Source organism: Diabrotica undecimpunctata, chromosome 5, assembly GCF_040954645.1.
Source record: "Diabrotica undecimpunctata isolate CICGRU chromosome 5, icDiaUnde3, whole genome shotgun sequence".
Taxonomy (NCBI): Eukaryota; Metazoa; Arthropoda; class Insecta; order Coleoptera; family Chrysomelidae; genus Diabrotica; species Diabrotica undecimpunctata.
In genome coordinates, this window is record NC_092807.1 from 10768245 (window position 1) to 10791686 (window position 23442).

Here is a 23442-nt window from a genome sequence, read left to right on the forward strand (position 1 = left end):
GACCTCGACGCTCATGAGGAATGAAGGAAATAGAAGAGCGATGGAATCAAGAGGTTTGGAGGAGAAGTATGCCTTGGACCGAGAGGATTGGCGGAGGAGAACGGGAATACGGTGACAGCCGTCTCCACAATCCGTCTCCACAATGTATTGTATTTACAAGTTGGATCCTGTAATATATATATATATATATATATATATATATATATATATATATGTATATATATATATATATATATATATATGTATATATATATATATGTATATATATATATATATATATATATATATATATATATATATATATATACACTCAGGTGCAAAAAAATCGATCCATGGGTATTATTTGCCGAAAAAAGAAAACGTTTAAAGATATTAGTTTTAAATCAGGTATATATGTAAAAGTATATGTTAGATTAAAATAATTTTTACAGATTATCCAAAAAAATCATTTATTTATAGAGACATACGCCAAAACTCAAAAATACAAGAATATTCAAAACTTTCTGAAATTAAGAAAAACTTGATAATAAATCAATATCTAGTGCTTCCCCCTCGGGCCCTTATAACAGCCTGTACACGTCTAGGCATTGAGGTAATTAACCTCTGGATATCAAATTGATCCAATTGGTCCCATATTTCTTGAAGAGCTGCTGTAAGTTCAGCCAAGTTGTTTGGATGGGATACTCGTGCTCGAAGACGTCTTCCCATCATATCCCATAGATGTTCTATGGGATTGAGATCGGGACTGCAAGCTGGACAGTTCATACGGACAATTCCCACCTCCTCTATATATTGGTTGACGATTCTAGTACGGTGAGTACATAAAAATAAAATTATGTCCAATGAAAGGAGCAAAAGGTACCACATGCTAATCTAAAATACTTGTTATGTATCTTGTAGCAGTCATAGAACCTCTATCTACAATAATTAAATCAGTATGGGCTTCTGAACTGATACCAGCCCAAACCATAACGGAGCCCCCCGATAACTTATTCTTTCCGCAATATTACATTGAAAATATCGATCTCCGTGTCTTCTCCAAACCCTTTCTCGGCCGTCTGGTGACCTTAGACAAAATCTGGATTCATCTGAGAACAATACATTGCTCCAATCTGCATCACTCCAGTTTTCATGTTCTCTTGCAAAAGCAGGGCGAGCTCTGCGATGTTCTATGGATAGTATTGGAGATAGGGCTGGTCTTCTGGATAATAAATTAACTTCTACAAGTCGTCGACGAACTGTCCATCTGCTTACATCCACATTTCTCACTTCGCTCAGACGATTTGCCAGTTCAACTGAAGTTAGATGCCGATTTCTCAAACATGATGGGACCAGAAATCTACCATCTCTTTCGGATGTTACCCTTCTACGACCTGATCCTGGTCTTCTTGTGAAGTTACCGGTGTTGCTAAAACGCCGAACTGCTCTTTGTACCGAAGATCGATTAACACCCAACATTTCAGCTGCATAATATTGGCTACGACCATTTTAAACTAAAGTCACCGCCCTTGCAGCATCTGTCGGAGTTAGAGACATTTAGGAAGGATAATTAAATAAAAATACAACACGTTTTGAAAATAAAATCACTACACTAGTATGGTTGTTGAATTAAAAACAGCATTCAATAAATATCTACTTGCTTCAGACCCTTTTTTACAAAAATCTGAAATACCAATTTGTTTTAAGAAATATAAAAAGCAATATTAAAAACATTATTTTATTTCTCGTATACGAGGGTACACCTAAATTTACATACGTAATTTGATGTCTCTAAAATTATACAACTTCACGTTAATAAGAAATAAGGAATGGATCGATTTTTTTGCACCTGAGTGTATATATGTATTTTCTTTCAACCACATATTTATCACCGATCTTTCCCCATCATTCGTTTTTACCCTTATAAGATAATCGTGAGAGTGAAACACATAAAAATTGTAACAAGAATATATCTTTATTTATAAAAATACAGTAAATAGTATAAATTAATTAATATGGATGGATGTATCTGTAAGTAACTTTGATTTAATTCACTGTTTATTAAATGATAATAGCTTAAGATCCTGCAAAATACTACAAGGTAAATGATAATAATGTAATAGCTTTCTGTTTATTTTATTAAGATTTGTAAAGTAATGTACATATATTATGCCATACTCAATTAAAAAATAAATTGTTTTGCAAAAAATATAACACGCTGCACGTTGAAACTTATGGTACTTCGACTAAAAAATACTGAAGATAATTGAAGACAAGGAAATACATAATATAAAACTGTTTTAAAATATTAAACCTATATTATTCTCTAGTACTTTGAGCTTGTCTTATATTTACATAATTTAAAATTAACTAAACTAGTTTATTCGTAATTCTAAATTCTTGACTTTGATTTAAAGCTTCCTTCAGTTTATTCTCAGTTCTGAAGTCTTAAATTTGGTGTAGAGGTGGTTCAGTTCATCCCAAAATACTAAACACAATACAGTATGTGGTCCTAATCGGAGGTACATTGGTCCGACTCCTTTGTAGAATGCAGATACACCTTCGGTTTTGTAAATTTTCCTTACACAGTCCAAGTAATTGTTGTATATTGTTCCTTTACCACTAGCATCGGTCGCTAAAATATTATTAAAATGTTATTAAATGTAACATACACAGTGAACCGACTAGTAGGACGTAGGCTCAGGACACTGATATACTTTGTGTCTCGAAAACATCGTTGCTCAGTCGAAATAGTTAACAGTCTAAATTCGAAATATTGGTGGGGACAATTTTGAGAGCACCGGTCGAAATTAAAAATAATGTTGGCGGCGAAATCTTGCAACGCACCAACCAAAAGTAAGATTCTGAAGAAACGAGAAATACTACAATAAAACAGAGATATTTAAGATAATTATATATATATCTTAACAAATTAAAAAAATAAGTCTCACGACAAACAGAATTAATGTTGAATCTTCTTCAGCAGCAGATTTACCCATTACAGATCTAACCCTTAGCAATAATAGATACTACCGGATCACACGCTTGTAGTACTCTCTAAAGTGCTAGCCTCCATCGACCAGGAGGAGTCACATAAACCATGTATATTTCAATTTATCTTACTGCTTGAGTTATGTACTCAAGTATTTCGAGTTATGCGCTCATGTAAATCTCATCAGATGGGGTCTTACTAATATCTCTTAATTTAAAGATAATTTTTTTTCTAACTAATATCTTATGTTAGAAATTTATTCCTCTTATCTTAATTTTTTCACAATCACAAATCTTTTCATAGCAGCAGTGTACTTTACCACACTTTACTACACTTTAACACAACTATTTATCTTTAGTACATTTCTCATTGACCTTATCATTTCTTCTGAATCATGGAAAGTCCCCTAACCACTCCCTGAGCTTCTAAGAGTAATTCCTATCGCTTCTAACTATAGTATCTAACTATCTATCTTGCAGTTCTTTCCACACTCGAATATTCCTCTATTTTTCCCCTTTGGTATTTGTTTCCCATAAATCTTATACTTAATCCATTTTTGTATCTCTTTCTTACAAAATTGGGTTTCTGGTGACGTTCACTTTCTTGTAACCTTGGCTGTTAATTAGCCAATGATACAAAACAGGACCCTGTGATATACTCTTGTAAGTCACAGACCCATAGTTGTATTGATGTTTACTCTGATTCTCTTTCCCACTTCAATGAACAACACATCTTTTCCTTTACACAGTTTTTTTGTGATATTTTGTAAGCCACGAAAAAATAGGACACTCTAATCTTAAATTCATACTTACGCTGGTTATATAGCCTAGTCATGATAAGATCGAAAGGAGTCATAGCGAAACTGATGGCTACTCCTCCTACCATACTGCCCATAAATGCCGTTAGTAATTTCTTATCTTTAAAATAGTCGTACCGTAATAAGTACTGCTTGGAATAGTCAAAAGCGAGCAGTTGGGAAACGGAACCAATAAATCCTCTGGGCATTGCTGCTGTTACTCCTTGGAAAAGTCCTCGTACCTAAAAAATGTCGAAGAATTATGTTATAGCAAAACTTTTCAGAATGTAATACGACTATTTGTAAACATGTGGTCAAAATTAGATAACCTATTGGTGACTAGGAAGAAGATCGGTGATTTGGCTGGTTAAGAGTTGTAGGTCGTGCACCATCACGAGTTCTCGAGAAGTATCTACCGGCAAAGCCAGACGGTCGACTCGCGATGATTGGTAGATAAGTAGAAAAGAAAGAAATAGGTGAAAGAGAATTACATGTTACTGTAATAACTCAGACAGCTAGCTCTGTGAGAGAAATGTTTTAGAGGTTCGAGATACCAATACATACAGCAAGCAGGAAACAACAGTTATATATATATATATATATATATATATATATATATATATATATATATATATATATATAAGTGCAGCGACCGCAATACACTCTACAAGCAGAGTGGCCCCTAGGGAGCCAGCAGACCAATTCTGACTTCAATCTTCGTTCTGGTGTGTTTAGATTCAGACTGCATTTCGCCTCCAAAACCGACTTATGTGTACGCCGACGAATCCAGAGACGGTATTCTGCAGCGTGTTGAACTAAATTATCTGTCTCTTACTTACATAGGACCAGCGCGGTAAACTAGACTTGTAGTTGTAGTAAAATAGGTTCCGGTTTTCCATCTATAACGCTTCCAGCGTGTTTTGCTAAGTTAATATCCAGCGTTAATAGCTTAAGATTTAGATAGTCTTGCCATGTTAGTCGCTAACATCAAGAGGACTTAAGAAGGAAGGAAGAAGATAAGGCACGTTAAGAAAAAGACGTTACAAGTGGTATTAGTGAATCTATAATTATGACGTGGTCGAAAGAGAAAAGTTTTACCCAGTTCATTCAAAATTGTGAACTTCCGTTAAAAATTTACCTCGACGTGATTACCCAACTATAGTTTTGACAGCAGGATTTGAAGAAAACACAATAAACAAGTTTCATTTTTGGAAATATCCTTATTACGGAAAAAACTACACTTCTGATACGCGAGATAATAATATAACTCCGTCCCAACTTACCCCATTTTTTTGGAAAATCGTTCTTAAAGCACTCCATGTCCCTGTATGTTTATGTTGATATCCTACTGCGATATTTTGAACAGCTTGTGTCTGAAGATGTGTTTTGATCAGAAACATAGGACTGCTCAAGATCTGTCCCATTGTACCACCGATGCCAGCTACCATGGCGCTGTTGAATAATATTAGGTTACCGTTTTTGTCGTGCAAAAGGCCATTGTTGGAAGATACTCGGTATACTCCTAAAATATTTTAAGATATGATTATAGGTAGAAAAAAATCATAATTAAGCATATATATTTGACTAAAATGCTCTAAAAAGTATATAGTTTTGGCTCAAATAGGGATTTCCAAATAAAATACAAAATTCGACCATATTCAAGAACATAGTCATCTAGTACGATGCTCAACTCTTCCCTGATAGTTCGATGCATTTTTTGTAAAACGAATTGTTTTTCGCTTCATGATCGTTCCAGTTTCACTAATAATTTCCTCATACGATTCTAATTTATTTCCCGAAAGCACATTGTAAGGTCTAGACACTAGTTCTGAGTAAGGAATTGAGGGATTCAAACTGCTCTTCATCGTACTTCGACATCGTAATTATCTTCTTCTTCCTCGTCCTTGTATGTAGGCTTTAAAGAATGTTTCTTCTTCAATATTAACCTCCTAAATTGTTTTAATTATCGCACCACCTTTTTCTTGGTCTGCCAATACTTCTTCGTCTTCTATATTGCATGCTCTTTTTATGTTTTTGGCTTCTCTCCCTATCCAACAGACTTTTCTTCTCTGTTGTTTCTTGTAGTTGTCTCGTTTTAGATGTGTCAGGTCTTATCTTCACCGTGTATGTTAATATAGGTCTAATTGCTGCTTTATAGATTCTTGTTTTTGTGTGTTGCCTTAGGTGTTTGTTCTTCCAGTTTCTGTCATTAAGAAATCCCGCCGCTTTACTTGATTTTAAGCTTTGTTGTCGTAATTCTTCTTCAACATCTCCGTGACTAGTTGTATCTATTCACAGATATCTAAACCTTGCTTCCTGCTTTATTATTTTCCCATCAATTTCGATTTTACATCGTAATGGGTATTTAGATGTTGTCATATATTTGGTTTTTCTGCTGATATTCATCATTATCATCAGTGGTGCTACAGCTCTAGTTGAGCCTTGACCTTCCCCAGTCTATTTCGCCAGTCGTTTCTGTTCATCGCCAACCGTTGCCAATTTGCCGCGCCGATTTTCCTTGCGTCCTCGTCCACACCGTCCCTCCATCTCAGTCGTGGTCTGCCTCTACTCCTATTTCCCACTGGGACCGATAATAGAGTTCGTCTGGGTGGGTAATTTTCATTTGCTCTTGACACATGTCCAGCCCATCTAAGCCTACCTATTTTTATGAAGGATATTACATCTCTACCATTTACTATTTTTTTATACTTCTCGTACAATTCGAAATTATATCGCCTTCTCCAAATACCATTCTCACAGAATGCGCCCATTATTCTTCTTAGTATCTTCCTTTCGAAGACGAGCAGAAGATTTGCGTCTGTTTTGGAGATGGTCCATGTTTCTGACCCATATGTCAGCACTGGTAGGATGAGTGTTCTATATATTATTAGTTTGGTTTTCTGGCTTAAATTTCTGTTTTTTAGCTGCTTGCTTAGTCCAAAATAACATTTGTTTGCTAGCAGTACCCTCCGTTTTACTTCTTCAGATGTGTCATTATCGTTTGTTATGAGAGAACCCAAATATGTAAACTTATTTACTACCTCAAAATTATATTGGTCTATACTGAAGTTTTCTTCGGCGTTTCTAGCTCTATCTCTGTTATTTGGAATAGATGCTAACATTTTGGTTTTTTCCTCGTTTATTTTAAGGCCCATATTTTGTGCGGCTGTCAAGAAGGTGGAAGTCATCTCTTTAAGTCCTCGTGTAGTACGTGCGATCAAATCCAGATCGTCAGCGTAAGCCATAATCTGCGTTGATTTATTAAAGATTGTTCCCCTATTGTGTAACTCGGCATCTCTTATAGTCTTTTCTAACGCTATATTAAAGAGAAGGCACACCAGCGCGTCTCCCTGCCGTAACCCTGCATATGTTTCAAACGCTTGTGACATATCGCCTTGTATTTGCACTCTGCAGATCACTTTACTCATAGTTGTTTTTACGAGCCTTATTAATTTATGGGGAATGTTCATTCATGGCTTCGTATAATTTACCTCTTAGGACGCTATCATACGCTGACTTAAAGTCCACAAAGAGATGGAACGTGTCAATATTAAATTCATTGGTTTTTTCTAAGATTTGACGTAGCACAAAAATCTGGTCAATTGTTGACCTACCTGGCCTAAAACCGCTTTGATACTCACCAAGGATTTCTTCCACGTACGTACTTAAACGGCTGTACAGGGTGTTGGAGAATATTTTGTACATTGTATTCAGAAGAGTTATACCCCTATAATTTTTACATTCCAACAAATCTCCCTTTTTGTGCAGTGGACATATGATTCCAGTGCACCATTCCTCTGGCATTTGTTCTTCTTCCCAGACTTTGACTATTATGTTGTGAATTTGGTGCATAATGCTGTTACCTCCATGTTTGATGAGCTCTGCGGGGATACAATCCACTCCTGGGGACTTGCTATTTTTGAGTTGTGTGATTGCGTCTTTCACTTCAAATATTGAAGGAGGTTCTACGTGAGTGTTATTTCTTGGTTTTTGGGGTGACGCATCATTTTCCACTTCGGTACCAAGTAGTTCTTTGAAGTGCTCAACCCATCTGCTTTGTACTGCGTCAGCGGTATTGACTATATGTCCATTTTTGTCTCTACACATCGTCAGCCGTGGTTTAAATTCTTTTCTTGTCTTATTTAGGATACTATAGAACTTTCTAGTTTCATTTTGCCCCTTTAATGATTGAAGCTCTGCTGATATTACCATATTGTATTTCAAGGCTTTTGTATTGAAGATGTGTGTTAATCTTTGGAGTTCGTCTTCAATCTCGGCGATTAATGCGGCGTCGTCTGCATGACATAATATTTGGATTTCTTTGTTCCCCATTCTGTAACCATGACCTTTACGTACTGCTTGTATTATTTTGTCCATTATTATATTGAGGGGAGGGGGCTTAACAAGTCACCCTGTCTGACTCCGCTTTGTACTGGTATACACTGTGTTAGTTTCACACAGTTAGTTAGTTAGTTAGTTAGACAACGTAATTGTCTGTATAAAAAAAACATTTTTTTTTCTTTTGGTCATTATTTGCAACAGCTTGCAAATAAAATAGAAAATAAGAGTTTTGTAAAATCTTACCCAACCTCATTCCATTAAGGAACAGCTGCACCCATAGCGCGGGTACTAATCCCTTCTGTAACGCTAAAACTCCATCATTCTTCGCTATATTGTACGTGGCATGGAAGACGTTTCTGTAGTGGATAGCATGTTTGCCTTTAGCTTGCAATTCCCCCTGGAACTGCATTCTGGTTTTGAGCACCTCCAATGGGTTCGTGAACATACACGCACCCATCCCGGCCGATGCTGCTAATACGAATTCTGACATGATGGATTGGGGGAAGTGGGGACTAGAAATATTCTGAAATAACAAAAAACATTCATAAACACTTTTATTATTATCACAGTTATACGTAAATTTAGAAATTTAAAAAAACTTTGTTTTTTTGTACTGATTGCAAAATAGTTTTTAAAAATATTCTTTTTCTGGTCAAAGAGTTAACAGCGTCTAATGAAGCGAAAATTCTAAAGAAGTTTCTTTGAAACTTACATGTATGAAAGTCAAATACAGGGTGTAACAAACAGGTAGGTAGTAAATTAAATCGCGTATTCTTCACCAAAAATAGTTCGATTGAACCTAACTTACCTTAGTACAAATGTGCACATAAAAAAGTTACAGCCCTTTTAAGTTAAAAAATGAAAATCGATTTCTTCCAATATATCAAAAATTGTTAGAGATTTTATATTGAAAATGGACGTGTGGCTTTCTTATGGCAAGAATATCTTTAAAAAAAATAACAGTGAAATCTGTACACCCCATAAAAATTTGATGGGGGTGTCGTTCCCTTAAACCCCCCCAAATGTTAGTATACGTTCCAATTAAATTATTATTGTGGACCGTTAGTTAAACACAATGTTTTTAAAACTTTTTTGCCCCTTAGTACTTTTTGATAAGCCAGTTTTTATCGAGATGCGGCTTCTTTTTTAATATGTTTTAAAATTTCTCAGTAGCTAAAAAAATGTAAAATATAAATAAATATCTATAATCTTAAATATAATAATAAATATCTAAAGTCTTTATAATCTTACTTAATCATTTACAAAATTTAAGACCACAAAAGGCTTATTGCAGGGATGCTCTACATCTCCGACACTGTTCAAGATATTCCTCGAACAAATATTAAAACCATGGAAAAGGAAATGTGAAGGGATCTGAATACCAATTCGGGACAACTTCTTGTACACATTAAGCTTTGCAGATGACCAAGTGGTAACGGCTCAAGATGAAGAAGATCTGTGCTATATGCTCCGAAAATTAGAAAAGGAATATACAAAAAATGGACTGGAAATAAATCTAGAAAAGACCGAATATTTAACAACAGAGCAAGAACCAGTGAGAAACTTGGAAATGGACGATAATAGGGAAATTAACGGCACTGACAAATTCAAATATTTAGAATTTATACTATCAAAAAATGGAACCACCAAACAAGAGATAACCAGCAGATTAGCACAGACAAGAACATGTATTAAACAAATGAACGGGGTACTGTGGGATAGACAGATTACCAGAAATACAAAGAAGAGAATTTATAACACTTTGGTACGCAGTATAATGACCTATGGAGCAGAGAATTGGGTAATAAATAAACGAAACAGGTCCAAAATCACAGAAATGGAGTTTATGAAAAGAAGCTGCAGAGTGACAAAAACGGATCGCATCAGAAATGAGGAGATAAAACGATGAATGGAACAAGACATACTCAGCTACATCGAAGAAAAACGTTTAATTTGGTATGGACATGTGAGAAGAACAGATCATACAAGGTGGATAGTAAAGATAGCAAAGATGAAGTGGACGAGGCGATGGTTAGACGAGACCTTAGAGATGGAGAATGGCAGAACAGAAAGGACTGGAGACGTTGGCTGAAAGAAGGAAGGCGGCGACAGCTGTAAAAATCCTTATATAGGTAGATAGAGCGTTAATATAGAAATACATAAAACCGCTGATACTTTAATTAAACACTCTGACTTACATAACTATAGCACAAGAGGTGCAAATAATATCAGAACAGTTAAGTATCGTTTGAGTAAATCACAAACAAAACTCAATTGACTATAATATAATACAATGTCCTAACTAAGGATTTAAAACAACTTTCGATGAATAAATTTAAAGTAAGTCTGAAAAGATACCTTTTGAGATTTGCTTTTTACTCTGTTAGTGTAGTTAGTTTATTAGTTATGCGCATTAATGTATTTCCATCTCCTATTGTATTTTGTGTATGTTATACATATATTATCTTTTTTACTTATACATATACTTGACTTGCTACAAACAAATTTTGTTAAATTTGTAAACGTAGTTAAATAAATCTTGAATCTTAAATCTACGAATACCAGACAATCTAAGTGTTAAAACAATACTGAAGGAGGGAGAAATGGGAAAAAAAGACGACGTCCAAAGAAGAAATGGTTGGAAGCAGTAAAGCAAGACTTGTCAGAGATAGGCGTGAGAAATTGGAGAAAGATAGAGACCGAAAAAAATTGTCATCAGGTGCCACCAATCACGCACCTCGATGTGCATCGCCCTTCCTTCTGGAACTTATAATTTAATTTAATTGGTTGTTATCTTTAAATATGAGACATTTTCGGATCTCAAGTCAGTCAAGTCAGTAGTGTCAGTAGTGTCTATACCTACTTTCATTAAGCGATGCAGGGCATATAAACAAAGATAAATTTAACAGATGATTGTTAAAGATGTTCCAAATGAGTCTACTCGTTCCGATAAGTAACAGTATAATTATGACACTTTATTAATTTTTTTATTTTCTCAACTATTAGTGTTTATTGCATAGTATATAAATTATTTTTATTACTGAATACATATTAAGCAAAAAAATAATCCGATTCATAAAATTAATGAATATTTTATGCATACATGCAAGTAACAGTTGTTCAAGAATATTTAAAAACTAACCGAAATGTCCATCTTTATTTCGTTACTGCCGACGTCGTCGGAACTCATACAGGTTCGGACACGATTTAAGTAGGTATTATATTTCGGTATTGAAATTTTGTAATTTGAATCGATTTGTGAGTATATTTTTAGTCATCTTGATGGTTAAAGGACAATAAATTATATTTATGCTGTTAATGTTGAATTAGCAATTATTTGTTGTGCGATTTAAAACTATTTAAGTATATATTTTTATTTGTATAACGACCCTATCTATACGTGATTGTGATTACTGTAACAATAACCACGTATTTCAATAACTGATATTGAAACCAAAAATGTCATCCACTGATTCTGCTGATGAATTGGTTGAAAATACATGGATTCCTCCTCGAAAACGAAGTAAAAGAAGCCCTCTTAGCGTTGAAGGTAAAGAAATCATTTTAAATGTTTTTAAATGTGAAAGACACGAAAATCCCGGGTTAGTGGTTGAAGATATTGTGAAAAAAGTGGCTAATAAAGTTGGACTTTTGTGATAGAAGTGTGTTTACGGTGATAAAGGAATACAAAACGAATCATCAATTCGCTGGACCAAAAGTATATTTGACCCGGAAAAAGAAGTTTGACAAAATTGATGATTTTGACAAAAATGCCAAAATTAGAAGACTGGTTCATAATTTTTTTATGAGCAACGAAATATCCACCGTTGATAAGGTTTTAAAGAAGGTGAACTATGACCCTGATTTGCCAAATTTTTCGAAAACCACATTTTACCGAATATTGAAAATCTTAATTTTCAATACAAACGTAGGGGAAGAAACGCTCTTTTACTAGATAGAGACGACATTGTAATGTGGCGAAGAGAATATCTTCAAAAGATGAGAGCTTATAGACTTTACGTTTTGTTCTGATGACATATTTATAGTACCTACATATGCATTCCCCAAAATTTTCAGATTTAGATAATTTAACAGTGACGAGTCACGACATATTAATAATTATATAATTATATATAATTATATATATATATATATATATATATATATAATATATATATATATATATATATATATATATCTATATATATATATATATATATATATATATATATATATATATATATATGTATATATTATTTCAACATAATTGAGTAATGAGTATTTTTTTTGTTATTATTATTATGAAACTTTTTAGAATTGTACAAACAACTAAGTATAGTAAAAATTAGAAATAAAACTTATATTTTTTGCACGCACTCTGTACATAAAATTGTTGGCAAAAAAAATAAATTCTTGGGTTTTTCGCCCTGTATAAATGGTTCCTATTATCGGATATCAACTAAAACAATCAGGTTCTTTGTCGAGCACTTTTGCAAAATTAAAATATAAATTTCGTATTTTATAAGATAATATATTATTCTGACTAAACAAAAAGATAATCCCAAATGCGGCCCTGTTGCAGGCCTACACGTGGTAATGTTTACATCTTCCTGCATCGGTTAATGAATTTTACTATAGTACACGGTTTTACCCGTGTAGGGTAGCTCCCTAGAGCACTTTGCTCGAAGGGCTCAGCAAACTTTCTAAGACTCTGAAGCTGAGTTTTTTTCTTCTTAGAAATACTGTGTTTTATTTCTACCACCAATAAAACCATAAAGGCATTGTCTCTTCAAGACAATGCCACAATAAGAGCGTACCGGCTAACTACGCAACATTACACCATATTGCGCAATAGTTAGAACAATTAATAAACATGGAAACTTGCACCAAGTTGCTAACACATTTTCATACGTTTATTAATTACACCGGAGACGACAAAATGAAGGGAAATAACCAAGATTTTAGAAGCCAGGGCTTGCAAGGCCTGTAGCGCCACCTGCTAACGTATTAACAAAGCATACACTGTTTGAATTTTAAATTAATAATAGATTATAAATAAATATCGTTTTATGGTAAATTTAATTAGTATATAATCTAAATAAGATTTTTAAAAATCAAAACTATATTTATCTGAAATTATCTTAAAACGAGAAGTGTCATAAAAATTTAAATAGATAATTCAATATTGTTACTAATGGGACGACATTTATTACTTCTAAATTTTGACAATCGGTACAAATTGAATCTTTTATTGACATATATTCTTTTAATTTTTTACTTCTCATTAAATGACTGTATTTTGTTAGCTATTTTTCTCGCCGTATTTTTGTTAGCACGCCTTCTCGTGACGCTAATTCCGTGCAAAATATGTGAATTTTTATTCTAGAAACAATTAATGAACAATTTGAGATCTACAAGACATGTAGAAGTTATCTTTTGTAGAGATATTAATACTGCAAAGTGCGAACACAGTTGCGCCCGAGCGACGCACCGGGAGCGAGTTAAGCGCATCAGCTGTGTCAATTTCAAATGACTGTATTTTAGCGAAAACTGCATCAGAATTAGTTTAGTAAAGCTAAAAATGTTCGTTTTTCATTGTACTGTAGTCCTCATTAACATAATACTAATTTTTTTGATCTCATACCACCGAAAAATCGTTATAAACAAATTCTATTGTTTTTTACACCTAAATTGTATACTTTAAACTTATAAAACTTCGTCAAAAATTTATAAAAGTTAATTTTCATTCATTTCAAACATTCAGTTTAAAGCTTATAACCATAGCTTTAAAATGAGATGCCTTAAATTTTTTTACCTTAAGAAAAAGCAAAGTTATAAGCAAAAATGACTGATATAGTCGATAATTTGTTATTTTTTAATAATAAATTTGCAATATCGCAGCTTCTAACGGACCGATTTTAATTTTTCAAAGTTTATTTGATTTGTTCTTTCAAAGGAAACAAAATATGCTTTGAAAAAGGGTATATCTTTATTAGTTTATTAGTTACAAGCATTTGAACAATTAAATTATTAATAACAAATTCTTGCCGAACAATTCGGATTATCATGTTGAAGATTCTAATTCAGCGGATCAAAATACACAAAAATCAGTTGTGAAATCTAATGTTTTTTATAGGCCACGAAACCCCCCCGAACTATAAGCTATAGTGTATTTTTATGTATGAGAGAGTAATAAAACAATAAATTATGTATGCAAATCCCTAAACTGTTGATACGGGTGAGTCAATGAAAAACAGATATTTGTCAACAAGTTTACAGAAGTATATAGGAAAACAATTTTAAATTGAGTATGACCACCAGGTATAAAGGTTGGAGCAGAATAGAATACAATAGTTGTGAGGCTTACTAATCCCTAAATAAGGTTGCCAGTGTCGGAGTGATGGAGGTTAACAGGTACTAATGAATTTGCAAGAAATGTAAGATGTTTATTTTATTGGTTATATATAACCAATAAAAGTTTAATAAGTACCTAACTATTTGCAAAATAAAGTTTAATTCTTTAGATAAAATAAAACGTTTTATTTTATGTGAAATGAGTGCATTCCACGAAGTAAGGGTTTCAACAATCAAACATTTAATTCTTTAATTCCAGGAATCTACGACAGTAATTGACTAGATAATTACCTTCTAAACTTATTCCACAGAAAATGTGATAGTGGGTTTTTCCATTTTGTAGGAAGGTCCAAGTGGCGTATTCAAAATTCTTAACAGTTCACTAAAAGTAGGTACTTCAGTTGCAAGGTGCAGTTTATTGTGTATACTAGTGTTATGGAAAATTTGGAAGTGCCGTGTAAACGCCGAAAAATTGGTCCTTTAACAGTTAATGAAAAAACATTAATATTTAATTGTTTTAAATCATTTACAGACAAACGTTTATGTGAAAGTGTTGATGAGACCGTTGAGTTAGTTAGCAGTACACTTGGTGTTGGGAAATCTACGATTTACAGAGTTATTAAAGAAGAGAAATGTGGTAGTTTTCAAATGCCACGTAATGCTCCAGGGAAACCAAAATTTCAAATAGAATATCATTTTAAAGAAGGACTTCGACGGAAAGTGCATGAATTCTTCTTTAGACAAGAATTTCCAACATTGGATAAAGTTCTTGTCTCAGTTCGAGATGATAAGGATTACCCAGAAATGAGTCGAAGTACGTTATGGAAACTTTTAAAAGAAATAGGCTTCCGCTGGAAAAAGAATCCCAGAAAGTCTATTTTATTAGAAAGAAGCGATATTGTCATATGGAGAAGACATTTTCTAAGAACCATAAAGGAAATGAAAAACCAAAAAAGAAAAATATTTTATCTTGATGAAACATGGATCAACGAGGGTCATACACCAAATAAATTTTGGCAGGATGAAACTGTTACAAGTCAAAGGCACGCTTTTGTAAATAACTTATCTACTGGTTTAAACCCACTATCAGGAAAGGGACGCAGGCTGATAATAGTACACATTGGCAGTTCAGACGGTTTTGTTGAAGGTGGTTTATTAACTTTTGAATCAACTCGTACCGGTGACTACCATGAAGACATGAACGCTGATGTCTTTCAAGAATGGTTCGAACAAATGATAGATCTTCTTCCTAAGAACTGTGTAATAGTAATGGATAATGCAAGTTATCACTCCAGACTTATAGAAGGACTGCCCACAACCAAGTGGTTAAAAAAAGACTTGCAGAATTGACTGAGTTCAAAAAATATTACGTACCATCCCGGATCTATAAGAAAGGAACTTTATTCGTTGTGTGCCCTTCATAAAGAAAAATTTAAAAAATACGAAATTGATGAAATTGCCAAAAATCGTGGAATGACAGTACTTAGATCCCCACCATATCATTGTGAATTAAACCCGATTGAACTGGTATGGGCACAGATAAAGAGTGAAGTTTCAAGAAAAAATACCACTTTTAAAATTCATGATGTTAAACAGTTGTTTTTGGAGGCCGTAAATAATGTAAAACCTGAAAACTGGGAAAAGGCAGTAAATCACACTATTAAAGAAGAGGAAAAAATGTGGAAGCTGGACAATATTACTGATAAAATGATCGAGCCAGTTATTATAAATCTTGGTTCTGAAAGTTCATCTTCTGAATCTGATTTGGATTTGTAACAAGTAGCTGTAAGTTTTATATTAATATTTTTATTCATCTATTTAACATACCTTAGACGGTTTTAAAAACTCTTTTTCTCTTTTGTAATTTTTAAAAATTAAAAAAAATGTGAATTTTTTAAACCCCTTTTTAATGTAGGCCAGTCAGTTCTAATATAGTGTGTGATAAAAGAGGTCACTTTTGTTTACATACACATAACACTTTATAACACTGAAATAATTCATTTATTTTTTACAATTATTCAAAGTAATTTTTCAAATAATCTTGAGCACGCCCATGGAGTGGTCGGAGCTACCAGTTAAAATTATGCTAATTACTCTCTCGTTCATAAAAATAAACTATAAGAGGAGATATACGAGTATAAATGAAGATGAAACAGATAAGTTGTTTTGAAAACAAGAAGAATGGAGAAAAAGAAAAAGGAATACTAAAAATTAAGAATAAAAATATTTTACTTACTAAATTATCAAACAATGAAAAAATAACACTAACACAATTCAATAATAAAATAATTTAACACAAAATAAAATCAAAACTTCACATAAAAATGATTATCATGCGCAAGCAATCTTTGACGTCACGATCATAAATACATATATTTACTTTTACTCAAAATACTAATTCGTAAATCGATTAATCAATGATTCAATTAACGTAATAATTTTGTAGTAATCTTACTTTTAAAGAGTTCAACTTGAAACACTTGAAAGTCCATGTATATTTGAAACACTTGAAAGTCCATTTGTCCAAAGAACAAAAATGTTCTTTAATAAAATAAAATCACAAGGCCAGCCTTATCACACATACTTTGTTAACGGCTAAAACAAATATGTTAATAATTGATCGTTAGGGTTATCAGGAATTAGTTAAGTAAATACTTTTTAGAATATTGTCTTAATTGTAAGGTGAGGTACTCCAGCTCGTTAAAAATTTATTAAACCACATCCTCGGTAAACCCGCAATAAGTGAGAAATTTGTTTGATTTCACTTTCAGCTTCCTAATTTTGAACGATTTTAATTTTTACGTGAAAGTTTATATTGAGAGATTGATGCTGTTTTCGTAACATGTAGCTTTAAAGTAATGAGATTTTTTCTCTTATTTTTTTGTCAATTACTATTTTTTTCCAATTCATTATTTTTCTGTAACTACACATGTGATATCATCGGATGGATTCAGTAGATTGGGGCCGGGCCGATTCCAAGACCAGATCAAGGAGGAGAGTTGTAGCAGGCTAGTTCCCTGCTGTACGTAAAAATCTAACTTGCTTCTTCTTCTTGCTCTTTATAAGCAATTCTGCTTGTTCATTGGCGGATTAATACCTCTATGGAAGGGTGTCACTCCATTTTTGCGTGGTCGTCCGATACTTCTTTTGCCGATTGGTGACTTATCTCTTTCTATTTTGACGACACGGATCTCCTCGATTCTCCTTATGTGGTTATTCCATTCTTTTTTCTATTTTGTGTCCATTCATTTATACACTGGACGTTATCTGTACTTCTAGCTCTGTTCCATAGTGTCTTACCATCAATTTTTCTAAGTGTTTTCATCTCTGCTGTTTCTAACATCCTTTTTGTCCTCTCTGTGTCAGGTCTTGTTTCTGCCGCGTATGTCATTATTGGTCTGATGACTGTTTTGTAAATTCTGCCTTTCGTTTCTTTCCCGATATTTTTATTTCTCCATATTGTTTTATTTAGGCAGCCTGCGGCTTTATTTGCTCTATTCACTTGATCTTCCACTTCGGTTTCGAGCTTTCCGTAGTTAGATAATGTGATACCTAGATATTTAAACTCCATCACTTGTTCTATTATCTGACCTTCCTACTCCTATTTACATCTTAGTAAATTTTTTGGGGAAATTAACATGTTCAATTTTTTGGCGGTTATATTAAATTGGTGCAGCGTACGTTGTAAATAATCTTCACTTTGAGAGAGTAGTATTGCGTCGTCTGCATAGCAGATTATTTTAAGTTGTTTTTCTCCCATTTGGTATCCTTTTTTAGTTCTTACATTTTTATTATTTCATCCATAATCAGGTTGAACCATAGAGGACTCAGGGAATCTCATTGTCTTATCCTATTGCCAGCTTCAATAGGGTCGGCTAGTTCTTCTTCTACTTTTACTTTTATTGTGTTGTTTTGGTAGATATTTTCGATCGTTTTGATTATTCTTAGAGGCATCTCTCCTGCGTACAGTAAGTGGATAACGTCTTTTAATTTGACCCGGTCAAATGCCTTCGTAAGGTCAACGAAACATAGATATGCCGGTTTGTTGTATTTTAATGATTTCTCTTGCACTTGCCTGATTATAAATATAGCGTTGGTGGATGATCTTCTCGACCTAAAACCTTGTTGTTCTTCTGCTAGTGTTATAATTTCATTCAGTTTATTTGTTATCACGTTGGTTGTTAATTTTAGTGTTGTGTTTAATTATTAATTCTTCTGTAATTTTCTGGCTCCGATTTGTCTCCCTTTTTGAACAGAGATATTAGGATGCTTGATCTCCATTCTTGAGGAATTCTGTTTTGTTCTATTATTTTTTGGATTAGTTTTAATAGTTGTTTGGTCAGATCTGGTCCTCCGTACATTAGGAGTTCGTTCGGTATTCTGTCCTCTCCTGGTGATTTTCTATTCTTTAATTTCCTTAACGCTTCCTTTACCTCTTCCTCCTCAATAATTATTTATTTCTTCGTTTGTCGTCATCTCTGGTGTTGGTGGTTCATTATCGTCACCTTTAGTAAATAGGAATCGAAAGTAGTCTACCCATGTTTCCTTCTGAATATGTTTCGTTTTTATTAGTTTGATCATCTCTTTTCGTCTCTATGGTCGCTACCTACATCTGCTGATTTGAGGCATCTTACGTCGAATATTTTCGATGGATGTATATCTCTGTTGGTTATAACGTGATCTACCATAGATCTTTGTCCACGGGTGTTAGGTTAATTAATTTTATTAATTAATGTTGTTAATTTTTCTGTCATTGTTGCTCCACAATATTTCAGTAATTCGTTTGGTATCCCGTATTTAGCTTCTTCTGATACTGTGTGCCAAGCTGTACGTAGGCGATCAAATATCCAATTCTTTTCTATGGTTGTAAGACGACGAGAATACCTTCTTCGGCCTGTCTAAATATAGTAGCGGCGTCTGGTATTCCACACCAGCCTCTTACATTTCTTAACCAGGGATGTTGCTTTTTACCAGATCCTCATTTTCCCTTTAATTTTTCCTTGTAATATTAGTTTTGGTATCGAGTATCATTCTACGCCACTCCTCAAAACTAGATCATTTGTGAGGTGAGCAGTTCACGGAATACGCAGTGTCCACATCTTCAAGGCTTCGATCGTTAAAGTCTTTACTTTCAGTGATCAATTTTAGACACCATATATCATAATAGGTCACACATAACATTTGGGAATACATATTCTGGTACTTAATGGTAAATGCCTACAAAGAATTGCCGTTTTTCAATTGATTTACTGCATGTCTACTAACTTCGCATTCAAGGATTTTTGGACCAATCATTTGCCCTTTGTTTTTCATATAACTACGAGGCGTGTTTTTTAAGTAAGTACCGTTTTGGAATTAAAAAAAGACGTGCAAAGATATGGCAATAATTTTATTTTTACATGAAAGCCTGTACCTTAATCTACTTTTCTACATAATTTCCGTGAATATTGAGGCACTTGACATAACGTGGCACCAGTTTTTGAATACCCTATTGATAAAAATCTGCCGCCTGACTTGTTAACCACTGCATCACAAATGTTTTGACTTCGTTATCGTCTTGAAGACGCTGACCGCCCAGGTGTTTCTTCAAGTGCTGGAACAAATGGTAGTCGCTGGGCGCAGATCAGGGCTGTATGGAGGATGATCTAGAGTTTCCCATTTAAATGATTTGATGAGATCTTTGGTCTGATTAGCCATATGTGGACGGGCATTGCCATGCAGCAAAACGATACCCTTACTCAACTTGCCACGTCTTTTGTTCTGGATTGCATGACGCAGATTTTTCAATATCTCCCAATAAGACGCTGCATTGATTGTCTCATTACGAGGCAGAAACTCCACTAGCAATACTCCTTTTCTGTCCCAAAAAACTGTGCACATGATTTTCCGGGCAGAAATTGTTTGCTTAAACTTCACTCTTTTGTGTGATGATAAATGTCGCCATTCCATGGATTGTTGTTTCGATTCTGGTGTGACGTAGGCCACCCACGTTTCGTCACCAGCAACAATTTGGTCTAAAAAATCTTCACCTTCACTGTGGCACCGCTCAAGGAAAGTCAATGCACTGCCTAAACGTTGGGTTTTGTGCAAATCCGTCAACATTTTTGGAACCCAACGTGAACACAATTTTCGGCAATTCAAGTTCTCGGTAACAATGCGATACAAAACACTACGAAAATACTGAGGAAAACAGTCGAACAATGATGAAATTGTAAAGCGTCTGTTTTCTCTCACCTTTTCGTCCACTTTCTGCACCAAATTTTCATTAACGACCGAAGGACGCCCACTCCGTTCTTCATCATGCACATTTGTGCGGCCATCTTTAAATGCTCTCACCCATTTCCTTACCATTCCATCACTCATAATGTTTTGTCCGTAAACTTCAACGATCTCACGATGAATATCGATCGGTTTTACGCCTTTAGTACTAAGAAATCGTATAACAGCCCGTACTTCACAATCAGCGTGATTCACGATTGTTGGAGGCATCTTAAACACTGGAGTAAACAAGTATACAATGAAGAATCAGACTGTAATGGCGTCAGTGCGTAGACAATAGATGTAGGTAACCAGCGCTCATGCGCGGAACGCCGACCGTAGTGCTGCGGCGGCGGAATCGCAAAACGGTACTTACTTAAAAAACATGCCTCGTATTTACAAGTTGGTGATTAAAAATGTTCTCCGTGTTAAAAAGTTACCTTCAGTCCTTCTGTGTCCAGTATCGACCGTGAATATCTGTCTCTCAAGGATGGTAAAGCTGTGTTTAGTCTTTTCTGCATCGCCGCATTGTTCTTGAATCCATTTCTCTTTAGCTTCTCGTATTAATGTCTTTATTGTACGATAAAGTGTTTAATATTCATCCTGTTTATTTTTAACAAGTCGGCGATAATTCTTTAGTCCAAAATCTCATCCGTCATCCAAGGTTTTTTCTTTTAAAGAGAAAAAGACATTTTTAGTAGCCATTTGTATATTTCTTTTGAGCTTATTCTAAATATCATTGGATGCAATTTGTTGGCTGGGATTGTTTTCCTGGCACTGGTTTAAGCCCAGATTTTTCCTAGGTTTGCTGCAACATGTGTTATGCTATTTTGATACGTGCTGTTAATCATCAGATGATAACTTGCTAAAAAGCCTAAACATCGTCTCGGATGCACGGACGGGAAGATGGTGAAATATTTTAAAGACATTAAGATTATCCTTGTTATAAAAATGGACAGTGTAACAAAATCAAAGATGATTAAAACGTTATTCAGATGTCATTCGAAACAACACAAAAAAGGAACAATAAATATTTATATGCCAAAAAGTTGAAGTTTTAATAAAAGTCAAAGAAGGGCATATTCCCGAATAAATAATACCAAAATATTATCTATCCTTATACTTATTTATAATCTAGTACCTAATATTGTATTTTTTCTTTCAAGAACGAATATTTTACGTAAATCTACCGGTGTTTACATTAATTCTCAAAATACTGTACCCCCGTCTTTGTTGGGATATCAGCGTATCTTTATTCTATCTCCCACTGGCTTCTATGTATATACCTTTCTAGTTTCCTCTAACAAAATGATTCATAATAAAAGCAAATATAACACGGATACACACAAACGTTCATATACTAAATTGGAAGAGATTTCTTTTAAATTATTTTTTCTATAGGCTAAAATTTATTGATGCATCCTCGTATATCGTTTGATAAACATTATCACAGTAGTTGAAGGAAATTAGCACTTCAAATATGTAATATACTTTAATCTTAAAAATATTTTTTAATATAACAAAATGCAATAATTTTTATACTTTGCGTAATTGTTTACACGGATGACGCAACTTTAGTCATAATCTTACAGATAACCTTTTCATATTAATTTACCCAATTACATAACTTCATATAAAATTATAATAGTAACGGTTTAACAACAAACAGTCTACTTACCTGGGAGTAGGAAAATTAAAACAGTTTACATACACTCTATTTTGTTTTTTTGCCTCATAAAAAAACTATAAAATTGTAAACATTGTTTCGCCCTTGACCTAGTAATCGAGAAATCACTTATCGAGTTATTGAATATTAAAATGAATAGTAAGAATAAACGATATAAATATGAAAAATCGAATAATCGATACATATTTCTCGAAAATCATTATGATTTTTCTTAATCTGTATTTTATTTATTTTTACAAACCGAAAACAAGTTGGTGTTCAATAAAGTTATTTTCAAGAAGTGTAACATTAGGTACATTCTTTTCTGTGGAAGCTTGTGAAATAAAAATGTTATCTTTAAATTGACATTTTTATTCTATGGGAGCTTTCAAAATAAAAAATATTGGTCTTAAAATGGTCATTTTTCTACTCTTGGAACTTTTAACAAAACTTTTGCTTTAAATGGACATTTTCCTTCTGTGAGAATATCTACAATACATTTTTTTACTCAAACTAACATTTTCTATACGTGGGAGCTTTTAAAATTGACAAAAAAGGCAAAATTTGCATTTTTCTTCTGTGGAAACTTCCTTAATTGACATTTGTTTCCATTTCCATAGGAGTTTTTACAATATAATTATTTTTTTTTATACCGAATTGACAAAAGGTACAAGTAAAATGAGATTTTTTGTTGATTTATGCCGCTGTGTTGGTCAATCAGCAGAACTGATAATGTCAGAATGTCAGGAGGACATTTGGTGTTCACTTCAATTTAGAAGCTAGTACAGGAATGTAACAAAAAAAAAATGTAACTAAAAAAAACATCGACTACATTGCCGATTTTATATCAGGATAACAGAAATACATGAGCTCTTTGTAGAGACACAATCATGTTTGTTCGTCATTAGTTCACGGTTTCCACAATTTATTTTACTCGTATTGTTAGTTACATAATTAGTAGTAACATTAAAGTGTGTCTGTAGTCTGTACGTCACTAAATTTTTCTTATCTTGTTCTTCAAAATAGTTTAAGTTGTCTATGATTGTTGATGGTTGT

General features: G+C 33.7%; 1 protein-coding gene across 3 annotated transcripts; it reads right to left on the bottom strand.

The window, feature by feature from the left end:
• Positions 1–1933: 1933 nt before the first annotated feature.
• Positions 1934–22529, bottom strand: LOC140441044 (solute carrier family 25 member 35-like). Of its 3 annotated transcripts, none has more exons than XM_072531456.1 (5): positions 22399–22529; positions 8352–8631; positions 5051–5289; positions 3784–4009; positions 1934–2614 (listed from the first exon to the last, which is right to left on the bottom strand). In XM_072531456.1, the coding sequence occupies exons 2-5, from the start codon at positions 8596–8598 to the stop codon at positions 2403–2405; spliced, it is 924 nt and encodes a 307-aa protein (XP_072387557.1). In that variant the 5' UTR covers positions 8599–8631; positions 22399–22529; the 3' UTR covers positions 1934–2402. The 3 variants fall into 3 exon arrangements, with proteins under 3 accessions (XP_072387557.1, XP_072387554.1, XP_072387555.1); XM_072531453.1 differs by lacking the exon at positions 22399–22529 and adding an exon at positions 16918–17199; XM_072531454.1 differs by lacking the exon at positions 22399–22529 and adding an exon at positions 16699–16865.
• Between the last annotated feature and the right edge of the window lie 913 nt (positions 22530–23442).

Bases quoted from the DNA above. Each gene is read 5' to 3' on its own strand.
- LOC140441044 (XM_072531456.1), bottom strand. From the start codon at position 8,598: ATGTCAGAATTCGTATTAGCAGCATCGGCCGGGATGGGTGCGTGTATG. The intron at 5,290-8,351 runs GTAAGATTTTAC...AAAATATTTTAG, and splicing joins CCTTAATGGAATGAGGTTGG to GAGTATACCGAGTATCTTCC. The intron at 4,010-5,050 runs GTAAGTTGGGAC...GACATTTTTTAG, and splicing joins CGATTTTCCAAAAAAATGGG to GTACGAGGACTTTTCCAAGG.